Source organism: Schistocerca piceifrons, chromosome 2, assembly GCF_021461385.2.
Source record: "Schistocerca piceifrons isolate TAMUIC-IGC-003096 chromosome 2, iqSchPice1.1, whole genome shotgun sequence".
NCBI lineage: Eukaryota > Metazoa > Arthropoda > Insecta > Orthoptera > Acrididae > Schistocerca > Schistocerca piceifrons.
In genome coordinates, this window is record NC_060139.1 from 742,922,631 (window position 1) to 742,938,754 (window position 16,124).

The following is a 16,124-nucleotide window of genomic DNA, read 5'->3' on the forward strand; positions in this document are numbered from 1 at the left end:
GAGTGAAATGCTCTGCGACAAAGTCCGGATGAGTAAGAACAACACCAAGCACAGAAATTCCTGCAGCATCACTGGAAGGACGATGGTCTAAAATTCGCCTAAGTTTCACCCAGACTTGTGAAGAGAGGGTGTGCAGACCAATGGCAGCCACAAATCCGTTTCTGAAATCTGATTAGGTAAAGGGCCCAGGCGCAGAATCGTTTAAAGACCAGAAGGAGAGCAGTAGAAGGGTGGCGCTTGAAGCATTGAAGAGCATGGTGGCGGTCTTTTATGGACACAGCAATTTCCGAAGTACACCAAGGGACCATCTTCCAACAGGGGGAACCTGAGGAAGAAGGGATGGCCGAAACAGCTGTGGAAAGAATGGCAGCAGTCAAAGTCTGTGCAGACTTATCAATACTACTGTGTGGTAGTACAGGGGGGATGGCAGCAGAGAAGAAGGCACCCCAATCAGCTTTGGAGAAGGCCCACCTGGGAGGGTGACGGAGTGAGATATACTGAAGGAAGGTCAAAACAATCGGGTAATGATCGCTGTCACACAATTCATCATGGACACGCCACTGAATGGAGGGAAGAAGGCTGGGACTGCAGATGGAGAGGTCAGTGGCAGAGAAGGTGCCGTGTGCCACACATAAAGTGTGTGGGAGCGGTGGTGTTTAGGAGACAGAGGTCAAGCCCTGCCAGAACAGCATGTGACTATCCCAAAGAGGGTTGTGTGTATTAAAGTTCCCTAGAAGCAGGAAGGGAGAAGGAAGTTGTTGAAGAAGGGTGGTTAGGGCAAGGCACGTGGGCAGCCTGTCAGACGGGAGGTAGAGATTAGAGATTGTGAGTGGAGTGGCCAGATGAACACTGACAGCACTTACTTCCAGAGTGGTATGAAGGGGAATCCATTTACTAACAATGTCCTTGCAGACCAAGGTGCAAACACCACCAGAAGCCCGCAAGGGGCCAGTTCGGTTTCGACAGAAAGCGTGGAACCCACGAAGGGTGGGTGAGTAAAAAATCAACAAAATGGGTCTCCTGGAGAGCAATGCAAGCAGCTGAGTAGGATGAAAGAAAAGGTTGCAACTCCGGGGGGTGACGCAAATAGCCAGTACAAATCCACTGGAAGATTCTTAAGCTGGAGACCAAATGGGTAGCGAACAGACCGCAGCCAGTCACGCCGTCGAGTCGCCATCCGTCACCGATAAGGATTGGGTAATGCCCATATAGATGGAGTCAGACTCTGTTGGTTCATTGGCTGGAGGAGGGAAAGGCAGCGCCTCAGGGGGTACCAGAGGGGCCTTCCCCTTGTTCTTGTGTTTCTTCTTCTTCTCTTGTGAAGGAAGAGAAGGGTAGACTGCAGTGAGGTCGGGCATGGAATTACACCTGGCAATCTTGGTGCCCACTGGCCACGGATCGTGTGGCCGATGTGAAGCTGCAGATCGCCTTTCAGGGGGGTGCCGGGAAGAGGAGTCCCGGGAGTGAGCTCCAGTACTGGTGGCTGCCGAAGAAGGGGAGCACTTCTTCGGCGAGGGAGGGGGAGCAGCACCCGAAGGGGTGGGTATGGACAGTGGTGGAGAGGGAGAGAGGGAGGGGGACTGGGAGAGAGTGGGTGAGGCAGAAGGTGTGGGGCGAATGGGGCAGGGCTGGGAAGAGGAGGGAGTAGGAGGGGGAATGGACGTAACTGAAGCAAAAGTAGAAGTTATAGGCATGGGATGAGCCAGTCATACTTTAGACAAGCCTCGGTGTAGGTAAGTCAAGCTAAGGTCTTTTACTCTTGAATCCGTGTTCTTTCACATACACCAGGCATGCTGGCGAACGTGGAGAATGCTGTGCATTACAATTTACGCATACTGGCGGGGGAGCACAGGCACTCCATTCGTGGAGGGGGTGCCCACAGTCACCGCAGAGGGGTTCATTCGTGCAGCGGGAAGACGTGTCCAAACCGTAAGCATTTAAAGTATCTCACTGGTGGTGAAGTGTAACGTTTTACATCACACTGATACACCATCACCTTTACCTTCTCTGGGAGGGTACCACCTCGAAGGCCAGGATAAAGGTGCCTGTCTCGGTGTGATTGTTTTTAGGGCCTTACTGTACACGGCGGATAAATCAGACTCCTCACCACTCGAGGTTTGCACGGAGCTCCTCGTCAGTTTGGAGAAGAAGATCCCGGTAGAAAATGATGCCCTGTACCGAGTTCAAAGATTGGTGTGGTGCAACGGAGACTGGGATAGATGGTCACAAACACGCAGGGCTTCAGACTGGGCAGCTGAAGGTGCCTTTATGAGCAAAGAACCAGACCGCATTTTACTCATGGATTCCTCTTCGCCATACTTATCTTCAATCATCTCCCTGAAAAACAAAGGTTTGGTCATGGCAAAACTTTTGCTATCTGTCCTGGTACAAACCAGGTACCAAAGGAAAGATTTCAACCCAAGCCGGCGAGCTTGACCCTCTTCCCAGGGGGTGGCCAAAGAGTTGAAGGCTGAAGGATCAGGAGGAGGAATGTCATGTCTTCTATCACTCTTAGACATGGCCACAGAATGGCCAGGATGTTGAAGCTTTTGTTGTTTCATGTGCAAGGCGTCCACCCTAGTACCATCCACTCCGACCAGGGGCTCGCCCTGTGGGTGCCAACCAGCCACAGCAAGGGCCATTTCGCACAGCGGCCATTGTCGGAAGTTCTGATGCCCCAAAGTGATGAGCATCGACTCCTTGGCATACATGAGGTGTTAACAGCTCAGGTACTAGCAGTGTGATCCACTTGTTGTCAGGGGGCTCAGCCAAGTAGGTACTTAACAGCCTCACCACATGGACTGGCTACCATGCTGGTGACCCAGCAGGAAGGGGGCCAGAGTGCAAGGGGAAAAGGGAGGGGAGGGGGAAAGGAACCTGCACCATGGAAACTAGGTTGGGAGCTCATCCCCAAATGGTTCACATTGAACGGAAAACGCTGGAAATGGAGGTCAAACCCCAGGGGGACCAAAATTGCCAAAAAGGAGATGGAAAAAGCAAACTAAACAATAGCACATACCAAAACAAAGCTGGGAGGATAGTCGGGTCGATATAAAGAAGTACACCAAGAGGGAAAGGTGGGGGTAGGGAGAAAGGAGCAAGGACAAGGAAGGAGAGGAACAGGGACAGGGAAAATAATGCAGTCTGGAAAAAGGAAGGAGACTGCAATAGTTCGGGGGCCCCATGTGTGCCAAACATGAACCCACAATAGGTACTGTGGGCCCATGGAGGGAGGTGGGGGGGAATTCAATGATAGTGATGTTTTCAATGCCCAAGGAGAAGTATTCAATGATTCTGACTCAAAAGGAGAGGAGGAGGATTCTAGTATGGATTCAAATTTCTATACTGCTGAATGCTTGATTGAGTAACAGCGACAAGAACAGGGTGTATACGCAGACAAGAAAAAGAAATTCATGGGTTTCTCTCAGATTTCCCTGTTTAAAATAAACTTTTTCCTGGGTGAAAACACACTATACCCCGTGTTAACTGACATTATACTTTCCCTTGGTGCCGTAAAAGTTATCAATCATTTCAATGGCAAAGATTTTATACATTGGCATAGAACTTCCAGCACTTTAGGAAACAAAATGCAGCAAAAAACAACACATTTTGGAAAGGTCTTCATACGCAGCAGCACTTACACTGCATATTTTCATATTATGAAAGTATGAACAGTAATTCCACCAAATACAACACAGTAGCTTCTGAAGCACTGAAATTGAGATTGTGATGTGCTTTTGTCAGCCAATCTTAGATCATGTAATGTGATCTTGCCAGCCAATGACAGCAGATATTCAGAACATAGGACAGCAGATGTAATCAGCCAATAGCAATATCATTGTTAAGCAGCATGAACATACAAAAAGGAAAAAATTAGTGGTTTAAATTAACATACATACAGCACAGCTGCGAGAAAAGCTAAGCTTTCACATATATCAGTTGTCAAAATTTTTTTGCTGTTCTTTCCAATGGTATGGTCAGGCAGGGTCCTAAGGACACAGCTTAAATTGCTCACAAGCATGATAATAAATTTAACTGCTGTGCAAATGTTTCGTAGGCAGGCTGAATACATGTTCCATTGAACACTTCCGACTTTTCTATAGAAAAGTCAATTACATGTGAAAGTGCTCAAGAACTCATTTCACATTTTTTTTAAAAGAAGAGTTATACTTTTTGCCATCTTTACTACACAGTTTGTAATCTATGAAAGAACTAAAATAAATATGAAAAACTAACCTTGAAAGTTGGTCTTTTTTTGTGTGTGTTACTATTAAAATGTGCCTGTAAAATTTTAAATAATGGCATAAATGGCTAGCCTTCTGAGCTCAAAATTTTTAACAGTGGCTCGTCTTCAGAATTAGGCTTCGAATGAGTGTCTAACACTCCATGATTTATGAAATTCATCCCACATTCTCACATGTAACATAATTCATCCCACATAAAAGGAAATTTACTTTGAAAGTAACGCTTCTCAAACCAACAGTTGCAATGTTTTCCCATGACCTACAACAAACGCAAACAATTGCGACATCATGCTCACTGAAGCAAGTCCCACGAAAAGGACACATTGAAAACAGTTTGTTGTTGCGAAGTATAACATAGTCTTTGACACATTTTGCTGTCGGCAGACATTTGTGTGTGCACTGTGCCTTACTGTAGTAAATGCCACATTTTGTTTGAAACTGAAGTTGTATTTCGGCATTATTCTCCCGTTTATATTTTACTGCTGCAGTAGTATTCTGCAGTAGCAGACATAAGTAAAATTCTTTGCTAGAGTATCAGTTCTTACCAGTCAAAATAACAAAAATTTAATTGAAAACTGCAACAATGAAAAATTCCCAGAATTTTAAATGATTTCCAGGTTTCCTTGAATTTCTTCTGGATAAAAAAATTCCAGCATTTTTGCTGGTTGGCCTGGGGTTCATACACCTAGAAGTATTGTAGTGTATGTTTTGCAAGGATGTATTGGCTGAAGTACCATATATAAGATAATTATAGTTGTAAAATTTATAATAATTTGATTGTAGATGAAGAAAATGACTCTGAAGAATCTCCTGAACAATCAACTTCACTGGTGTTACTGCTTAAGAGACCCAAGAGAGCAGATTAGAGATTTGCATGGCATCAAGCTAATTACCCTGCTCCTGTACACCCTTTACTGGAAATTGCTGTGTGAAGGCAATACTTCATTCTGCACCAATGTATTGTTTCTGATAATGTGCGCCAGTGGAAATAATTTTTGAAAAATATATAAAAACTGAGCCTAATTGTTTTGTAGGGCCAATAATAGTCATACAAAGACGACAAAGGATTCAGAAAAGCGAATAGTTTTTGGGGAAGTTCACTATGACAAAAGCTGAGAATATTTATTCATTCTTCTTCATAATTATTCATATGTATCTTGTGAAAATGCCAAAAATCACTGACTACTGGTCAAAAGGATAAATCTTTCATAGTTCCTGCAACCATTATGAACCACAAAAAGTTCGAAGAAATTTTAACACTGCACTTCAATAACATTAACAAATAAATTCTGTGTATCCAGCATAACCACAATCGACTTTTCAAAATTCGCCAGAATGTTCAATCATTTGAATTCTGAGTCTTCTCCATCACTTGTTGACTGAAGATATTTGCAGTTGATGGAGATATGTGTGGTTCTCAAGAACAAATTCATTTTTGCTAGTATATGAATATCAAACAGGTAAGTACGGCATAAAACTGTTTGTACCTTGTGGTGCTTAGATGGGATATTTATGTAGGAGGGAAGTACTTGCAGGGAAAGAGGCAAAGAAGCCAGGTATTTCATTCATCTGTTTGGAAGCAGTTGAAGATGAGCTAAATAACCTCTGTCGTGGGCTCTGTTACACAACACAGTGTGTCAAGTAGCGATACTTTACAAAAGTCCAATTTCTTTCCAGTCTCTATTAAATTAATACTATGTGTACAATGATTTCTCTCTAAAATGTCTTGACAGAATGAATCATGATCCATTTGAAGGGCTGCAATTTGTTTGTGCAGGTTGTTGGCAATAACTCAACTGTACATTTTGTAAATTGACATTTTTAGGACTGTGGGGCAACAACCTACTTAGAGGAGAATCTTCACGTCATAAGTTTCCATTTTTGCATGAAGGCTAGACAAATGATTTTTTAAAAGCTCTGAAATCATCTGTACTTTGTAATTGGCATTGAAGTTGGTGTGTAATGCTTCCACATTTTTAAAACCTTGGTTTCTTTGATTTACCAATCACAATGGCCTCAATCTCTTGAAGTCTTTCAGCACTGGTAACTTACATTACTGTAGGGGTGAACACTGTGTTTCCTTCCATGGCAGTTTTCACCCTTAAAGGCAAGTATCTTATCTGGAAGGATATTGACAAAAAGACTGATTTTATCAATATTGATGTTGTCTTTACATTATTGAGGCTGTGTATGTTCTTTTAATCTACTACTCAGGCATTCACTAACAGTTTCTGTAAATTATCTATTTCCTTAAACACATACAGTTTCTTAAAACACATTACATCACTTCTTACATCCATCAGTCCAGCCATTATTTGTGGAGAAATTCTAATTACGAAGCACATGGCCACCTTTAGACCATTTTCACGTAACATTGTGCCCTTTAGTGGCATATCATGTGCATGTGATCTCTTGAACCAGGTCTTTGCAGATGTTCCCGGTTCCTCATTTTGGAGTAACTAGCATATTTTTTTCCTTTGGAATTTGGGCCACTTTTATTTGCACTTCCCTAGATACTGTTTTTGTTTTCAATAACCGTATTCAGCATGAACACAGGTATCCTAAACTCTGTACAAATCTTATACAATTCCCAATGAACCTCATCTTTTTTGAAGAGGTTTACTTTTTCTTGTCCCTTTCTGTATTAAAACAGTGGCAAAAAACAATTTATTTTCACTTAACACAAATAATTCAACCTCAGAATGCTCAAGAGAAACAGCAATTGGTTAGCAGAGGCAGAAGACAGAGCACTAGCAGCAAAATTAGTTGTTACAACTTTTAATCACTTCTACTGATTCAGGACTAGCGCGTCTAGGGCTCAAGAAACAGCACCATTTTATTTTGTCAACTACAATGGTTTTTCCCCTCCTTTATGAGTGTTGTTTCATGATTTGTAAATGGTGGGAATGTGTCAACATAATGAACATAGAAAATTTGAAGAGAGTGATGAACAAAGTTAATAACAGCAGGGAAACATTAATTCTGGGTAAGAAGTGACTGTTATAATGTCCATGTATTGCTATTGAGTGTCATCTGTTGTACTTTATTACGAACAGGATTGCAATATGAAGGTAGTAGGCACTTTCACGACTGACAGAAAATATCATTTAAAATACATGGTTGTCAAGCAAAGAATCCAAAATGTGCAAGCGGTTTTTGCAAAAAGGGAACATCTGCTCTGCCTCAAATGTAGGACATAAAAGACGTTCTGATGTTCTTGACATGATACACTATTTCGCAAATAGTAGTTTGTCAACTCAATGTTGTTTTGGAGCATAGCATTCGAAGCAGGAAAGAATGAAATTGTTCATTCATTAGGTTGCAATAGAGATCACTGCTGCATCCATGCTTCATGCTTTATCAGGGAACACAAAACAATGATGAAACGACAAAATGTACTCTCTCCAAGTTTCTTGTACAACTAGGGGTTTCTTTTGCGGCACAAGTCAACTAATGTAAAGAAATTGTTTCATCTCCAAGTTTTGGCCTTAGCAGATCTAGTGGAAGACATTTTGCCAAAAAAATACAACCAATTAGAAAAAAACTGGGCACCTGTGTGCAGAGTGTCTGCCAATGTAAGATAGAGCCAGAAAGAAAAAGTGTGTTGCAAAGAAATGTCCTGGCTGTGACCGAGTGTTTCAAAACATAACACACTGAGGAAAATTATGTACAAATGTGTTGTGCAAGTTTTCTTTATTACTCAGCAAAGCAAGTTGCATATCTGATTTTTCTAACATTTTATAGTAATATCTTCATGAATAAATAGACTAAGTCAATTTTAGAGAAAGGAAAAAACTGGCCAGTCTCAAGTGTGTTAACTTTTATGAATTAAAATTGTCACTTATATACTGTACCACATTACTAATTATGAGTGTGCTCCTTTTATTTAATGCTATGTCAAAAAACAAAAAAAAAGACACTTTACCTCATCACCAGCTAAAGCAGCAGCAAAACTGTCGCAATTGAGATGGAGATATATATCAATTAATTGACTAAGAAGCCAACGCGGCTCCCAGCCATACTTCTCTGGGTTGCGAACTTTCAAATTCTTGCCTGTAATGAAGAGAACATCATACAATAATGTTTTTAGCAAAAATAGTTTCAATTTGAATTGATTAATTTTTTACAAACTACTGATGACAATCCTATTTCACCAGTACTGTGCAGCTGATATTTTGCTGACTTTATTAAGAACATATTTCCTGTGATTAATAAAACTCAACCAAGTAATCAAACTAATTAACAACAGTCCAAATAGTAGAGGCATTATATCATCTACAAACAAAACTGAAAACTCTGCTAGCTTTCGGACTAATCCTTTCGAGAAACAGAAGAACAAGGTGGCTACTCAAACTTGGGGCAAAAAATCCCTGAGAATTACAGGTATGGGGAGGAAGACGTTGTCATAACAAGCCCATGGTAAATTAATGGTGTGCAGGGGGAGGGGGACAGAGAGGGGGGGGGGGAGGAGGGGATTGGGGCTGTGGCATACTATGACGATATTGTTTCTTTCCTCTCTGCTGACATATATTAGGCATAAGCCATAATTTAATTGCAGTTTTTAAACAAAGTATCTAATGTATCTTCTTCTACAATCAAGCTTCATGGAATTATATTCATATAACTAACACAATTTAAAATATTAAGTATTTAAATATTTTAGATTTCAATATTTACATTCTGCAAGGGCTTTCCATTACCATAACTAAATAATCAAATAATTAATGTGATACACACTCAGAAAAGTCTTTAGCTTTATACAACAGCAGATAATTAATTTACTATAACAATAACAGAAGCAAAACAAAATGTCATCCAACAGCATTATGTAAACAAAAGGAAGAGAGAGACCATGATGAACTTAACAATGTGTTACATTTCTGAACTGTGGCCGTCTCGGGGGAAGAAAACCACACAAACCCCATGACTATCTGGAAGACTTACAAGTGGAAAGCGCTGGGTTTATGATGAAAGAGTAAAATTTTCTATAGTATATTTATATCTAGGAAAGTTCTGGTAAAATGTAAGTAACTTAGGAGTAAAGAAGACCACTCAATGAAAAGCAGAAGCATTGAGTTGTCAACAGGCACATGCAGAGGAGAAAGAAAACTTGCTAGCTTTTGTTGTCAAGGTAGAGTACATGCACAAAACACGCGCGTGTGTTCTAGCTTGACAAAGAATTTATTCTGAAAGCTAGTCTAAGCTTTCTATTTTATTTGTGTGTGCCTGCTAATGACTGAACCTTCTGCTATTTGGTGAGTCATGTCTTTTACTCCTACAGCACACTACTATATTCATAGTATTTTTCACAATGAGGGTAATGCATTGTTGCAGCAATGTATGAGGGGACCGACCACTTGTATTACAACATGAAATGATGTGTGAAAGACTGGCAAATTACAAAAATAATTCTCTATCAGTTTTCACTTTGTCTCTAGGGCACGTTGTTGAGTACAGTCTTTATATATGTTTTAATTCCATTAAGAACTGGCAATTCCATAGTAAAGCAAAATGACGCTGAATGTTAAAAACTGTAACTTGAGTAAGTGATTTCAGCATTTGATATGAATCATATCACAGTTACAAACACCTTTTGAGGTTTTATCACGTACATCCTAATATTGATACCTTAGCAGTCATCAGTTTTACGAAGAAATATTACGTTTATTATCAAAAGTTATGAAACAGTCTATTACAGGATAGTCAGTATTTTTCCAAACAATGTGATACATTGATACCGGTATGTTTTTTCTTATGAGAGAGCATTTTTACCGTAAGCTTCATTATTTCTACTTCCTCGTCTGATTTACAGGGATCTTATCTATTATAGTTATTTTAATATTATGTTACAATGTGACTTTGAAACGAACTAGAAAATTAGCACAAATTTTTCAATATGAGCAAAGGTTTTATTGCAGTATAAACAAAAAACATCTCTTTATTACATAGCAAGCGTGTGTCCATTGGACTATACTTTGCTCTTCTCCTTAAAGCAACTAATGTATCTTCTTCTCCAATCAATATCCTGCTGTACATTTGGGTAAAGTGACCAACAGCAATCTCTAACAATAATGCTTATTTCCAGTGGTTCTGATACAGTCTAGGTGTCACTTTGATATTTTTCAGTAAATGATCACTTTATCCTCACTGACCTCACCCAAATTTCCTGGAGGAAAAAATCAAGGTGATCGCCTAAGGAGTGAATCTATAGCCTGATCAAACTTCTCGAACTTTTCCAGCATGTTGGCTACAAAAGAAGTATATCATTACTTCTCATATTCTGACTGAATATGTCTGCGCCTTTTTCAGACAGTACTTCATTACAGATAACTGCAGCCCCTGCAAAAAGTCTGAGGCTTCCATTAACACTGTCTGCCAGGTAATGACCACAAGAGTCAGAACACAATCAGGTGCAGTTTAATAACATAATCACAGTTTTGTTAATAAATGTTAATGTGTCACCTGAGAAAAAGACCAGTTGGGTTTAGCATGACCAATGTTTTCGGAATCTATGCTGGTTGGCATGGATGAGATTATTCCTTTGAGAAACCTCATTATGTTTAAGTTCAGGATATGTCCTATGGTTTTACAACAAAAGGACATCAAAGAGAATGGACAGTAGGGAAACATTCCACGTGGGAAAAATATATCTAAAAACAAAGACGAGAGACTTACCAAACAAAAGCGCCGGTAGGTCGATAGACACACAAACAAACACAAACATACACACAAAATTCAAGCTTTCGCAACAAACGGTTGCTTCATCAGGAAAGAGGGAAGGAGAGGGAAAAACGAAAGGATGTGGGTTTTAAGGGAGAGGGTAAGGAGTCATTCCAATCCCGGGAGCGGAAAGACTTGCCTTAGGGGGGAAAAAAGGACAGGTATACACTCGCACACACACACACATATCCATCCGCACGACACAGACACAAGCAGACATTTGGATGGACATTTGCGGATGGATATGTGTGTGTATGTGCAAGCGTACACCTGTACACCATTTTGGGGGAGAGGGTGGGGAGTCGTTCCGGTCCCGGGAGCAGAAGGACTTTTTTGGGGGAGAGGGTGGGGAGTCGTTCTGGTCCCGGGAGCGGAAGGACTTGCCTTGGGGGGAGGGGGGCAACAGGTGCACGCTCGCGCGCGCCCACACACACACACACACACACACACACACGCAAATGTCCATCCAAATGTCTGCTTGTGTCTGTGTCGTGCGGATGGATATATGTGTGTGTGTGTGTGTGTGTGTGTGTGTGTGTGTGCAAGTGTACCGTATTTACTCGAGTCTAAGCCGCACTCGAATCTAAGCCATACCTGAAAAATGAGACTCGAAATCAAGGAAAAAAAAATTTCCCGAATCTAAGCCGCACCTGAAATTTGAGACTCGAAATTCAAGGGGAGAGAAAAGTTTTAGGCAGCATCTCCAAATCGAAACAAAGTTGGTCCATTGTAATATGAGACAATTTAGGTCGAATGAATGACGATACAGCTACAGTAGTTTGGTTCGAGTCATAAGCTTAGCAGTTAAGCTTTACCAGGTAGCCATTGCTATGCGTCAGGCGCTCCGTCCGTATTTCTACGGGTACCCTTCCTTTTTCACGTGCTTCGTCTAGTTTGAATTGATTGCTTATTTTTCTTTGATCTGATAAGCGCAGTTTTCTTTGTTATAGGTGTTTACGTCACTCTACGCTGAAAATGCATTACTGTACTGTGTCATGCATTGTTTGTCGTACTCTGATACTGCGTATTTACGGCCTGTTGCCGATCGCGGCACGGCTTGCTTTTCAGCGCGCTACCGCCGCTTACAAATTAAAAAAAAAGAAAAAGAGAGAGAGAGGAATCGTCTCATTAGCGAAACAATGGCAAGAGACTGCTACTTGTTGTTACTTACACTACTGCTTTCTTTGATAATGACTGACAAGAACCAAATAATAGACTGCGTATGATAGAAGATGTTCTGAACGAGAGTTTAGCGAAAATTTTTCTCCGTTTGAAAATCTTTGCAGGCGCCTCTTTAGTACATTACATTCTGCACAGAAATTAGAGTCATCTTAGATTTAAAAATCTAGGCAATTGCCTCACTTCATTTCTTACTGTATCACTGTTTAGCATAAGAATAATACGAATATACACATGACATGATATGTATATTCTTCCGCGTTCGCTGTTATATCACTCTAGTTTTGTGGTTTATTACGCAGACAGGATTTAAATGAGATAGTAGCAAACACGAAACAATACATGGCAAAATGTTTATATTCGTATTATTCTTATGGTGACGAGAATACTGCATGTGATTCACAATTTATAAAAGTTCGTATTAGCAACCATCTCTTCTCACAGATAGTAAAAAATTCAGAACGTACAGTTGGCCATATTGACAAACATCTTAAACATTCTTGCCAGTCGGGTTTTCGTAGTACATTGAAATGCTACTACATTCGAAGATGAACAATACGGAATTAGTATTTACTTCATTGGATAATGTATGAAAATGCAGTGGTCAAAACTCGGCGCGGAGAAAAAAAGCTTGTCTTCCACCTTTTTTTTTTAATTTACTTACTGACGCAGAGGTTTTGGCGCCAGTATTTATCTTTGTGCCTACAAACAGCACCCTACAAAGCATGCCTGTGTAGCGCTACATATATTCGACGGCAGAACTAAGTTGTGGCGGCACCCACTGACATTTTTAAGAACTTCCGCTTGCTTTGCACTCGATTCTAAGCCGCAGGCGGTTTTTTGGATTACAAAAACCGGAAAAAAAGTGCGGCTTAGATTCGAGTAAATACGGTATACCTGTCCTCCTTTCCCCCTAAGGTAAGTCTTTCCGCTCCCGGGATTGGAATGACTCCCTACCCTCTCCCTTAAAACCCACATCCTTTCGTCTTTCCCTCTCCTTCCCTCTTTCCTGATGAAGCAACCATTTGTTGCGCAAGCTTGAATTTTGTGTGTATGTTTGTGCGTCTATCGACCTGCCAGCGCTTTTGTTTGGTAAGTCTCATCATCATCATCATCATCAAGCGCTGGCAGGTCGATAGACACACAAACAAACACAAACACACACACAAAATTCAAGCTTTCGCAACAAACTGTTGCCTCATCAGGAAAGAGGGAAGGAGAGGGGAAGACGAAAGGAAGTGGGTTTTAAGGGAGAGGGTAAGGAGTCATTCCAATCCCGGGAGCGGAAAGACTTACCTTAGGGGGAAAAAAGGACAGGTATACACTCGCACACACGCACATATCCATCCACACATACAGACACAAGCAGACATATTTAAAGACAAAGAGTTTGGGCAGAGATGTCAGTCGAGGCAGAAGTGTAGAGGCAAAGAAGTTGTTGAAAGACAGGTGAGGTATGAGTGGCGGCAACTTGAAATTAGCGGAGATTGAGGCCTGGCGGATGACGAGAAGAGAGGATATACTGAAGGGCAAGTTCCCATCTCCGGAGTTCGGATAGGTTGGTGTTGGTGGGAAGTATCCAGATAACCCGGACGGTGTAACACTGTGCCAAGATGTGCTGGCTGTGCACCAAGGCATGTTTAGCCACAGGGTGATCCTCATTACCAACAAACACTGTCTGCCTGTGTCCATTCATGCGAATGGACAGTTTGTTGCTGGTCATTCCCACATAGAATGCATCACAGTGTAGGCAGGTCAGTTGGTAAATCACGTGGGTGCTTTCACACGTGGCTCTGCCTCTGATCGTGTACACCTTCCGGGTTACAGGACTGGAGTAGGTGGTGGTGGGAGGGTGCATGGGACAGGTTTTGCATCGGGGGCGGTTACAAGGATAGGAGCCAGAGGGTAGGGAAGGTGGTTTGGGGATTTCATAGGGATGAACTAACAGGTTACGAAGGTTAGGTGGACGGCGGAAAGACACTCTTGGCAGAGTGGGGAGGATTTCATGAAGGATGGATCTCATTTCAGGGCAGGATTTGAGGAAGTCGTATCCCTGCTGGAGAGCCACATTCAGAGTCTGGTCCAGTCCCGGAAAGTATCCTGTCACAAGTGGGGCACTTTTGTGGTTCTTCTGTGGGGGATTCTGGGTTTGAGGGGACGAGGAAGTGGCTCTGGTTATTTGCTTCTGTACCAGGTCGGGAGGGTAGTTGCGGGATGCGAAAGCTGTTTTCAGGTTGTTGGTGTAATGATTCAGGGATTCCGGACTGGAGCAGATTCGTTTGCCACGAAGACCTAGGCTGTAGGGAAGGGACCGTTTGATGTGGAATGGGTGGCAGCTGTCATAATGGAGGTACTGTTGCTTGTTGGTGGGTTTGATGTGGACGGACGTGTGAAGTTGGCCATTGGACAGGTGGAGGTCAACGTCAAGGAAAGTGGCATGGGATTTGGAGTAGGACCAGGTGAAACTGATGGAACCAAAGGAGTTGAGGTTGGAGAGGAAATTCTGGAGTTCTTCTTCACTGTGAGTCCAGATCATGAAGATGTCATCAATAAATCTGTACCAAACTTTGGGTTGGCAGACTTGGGTAACCAAGAAGGCTTCCTCTAAGCGACCCATGAATAGGTTGGCGTACGAGGGGGCCATCCTGGTGCCCATGGCTGTTCCCTTTAATTGTTGGTATGTCTGGCCCACAAAAGTGAAGAAGTTGTGGGTCAGGATGAAGCTGGCTAAGGTGATGAGGAAAGAGGTTTTAGGTAGGGTGGCAGGTGATCGGCGTGAAAGGAAATGCTCCATCGCAGCGAGGCCCTGGACGTGCGGAATATTTGTGTATAAGGACGTGGCATCAATGGTTACAAGGATGGTTTCCGGGGGTAACAGATTGGGTAAGGATTCCAGGCGTTCAAGGAAGTGGTTGGTGTCCTTGATGAAGGATGGGAGACTGCATATATATACACTATGAAATCCCCAAACCACTCTCCCTACCCTCTGGCTCCTATCCTTGTAACCGCCCCCGGTGTAAAACCTGTCCCATGCACCCTCTCCCCACCACCTACTCCAGTCCTGTAAACCGGAAGGTGTACACGATCAAAGGCAGAGCCACGTGTGAGAGCACTCACGTGATCTACCAACTGACCTGCCTACACTGTGACGCATTCTATGTGGGAATGACCAGTAACAAACTGTCTATTCGCATGAATGGACACAGGCAGACAGTGTTTGTTGGTAATGAGGATCACCCTGTGGCTAAACATGCCTTGGTGCACGGCCAGCACATCTTGGCACAGTGTTACACCGTCCGGGTTATCTGGATACTTCCCACTAACACCAACCTATCCGAACTCCGGAGATGGGAACTTGCTCTTCAATATATCTTCTCTTCCCGTTATCCACCAGGCCTCAATCTCCGCTAATTTCAAGTTGCCGCCACTCATACCTCACCTGTCATTCAACAACATCTTTGCCTCTGCACTTCTGCCTCGACTGACATCTCTGCCCAAACTCTTTGTCTTCAAATATGTCTGCTTGTGTCTGTATATGTGTGGATGGATGTGTGTGTGTGGGCGAGTGTATACCCGTCCTTTTTTCCCCCTAAGGTAAGTCTTTCCGCTCCCGGGATTGGAATGACTCCTTACCCTCTTTCCTGATGAGGCAACAGTTTGTTGCGAAAGCTTGAATTTTGTGTGTATGTTTGTGTTTGTTTGTGTGTCTGTCGACCTGCCAGCACTTTCATTTGGTAAGTCACATCATCTTTGTTTTTATATATATATATATATATATATATATATATATATATATATATATATATATATATAAAAAACAAAGATGAGGTGACTTACCGAACAAAAGCGCTGGCAGGTCGATAGACACACAAACATACACACAAAATTCAAGCTTTCGCAACAAACTGTTGCCTCATCAGGAAAGAGGGAAGGAGAGGGGAAGACGAAAGGAAGTGGGTTTTAAGGGAGAGGGTAAGGAGT

The 16,124-nt window shown here is 42.2% G+C and overlaps 1 protein-coding gene across 2 annotated transcripts in view; it reads right to left on the reverse strand.

The window, feature by feature from the left end:
• Positions 1–16,124, reverse strand: part of LOC124777944 (ubiquitin conjugation factor E4 B) — a 297,870-nt gene that overhangs the window by 36,257 nt on the left and 245,489 nt on the right. For both annotated transcript variants that reach the window (XR_007015809.1, XM_047253495.1), the window contains exon 19: positions 8,170–8,297. Coding sequence is in view for 1 of the 2 variants with exons in the window: in XM_047253495.1 (XP_047109451.1) it covers positions 8,170–8,297 (128 nt within the window). In the remaining variant the exon portion in view is untranslated. The remainder of the gene's footprint in view (positions 1–8,169; positions 8,298–16,124) is intronic.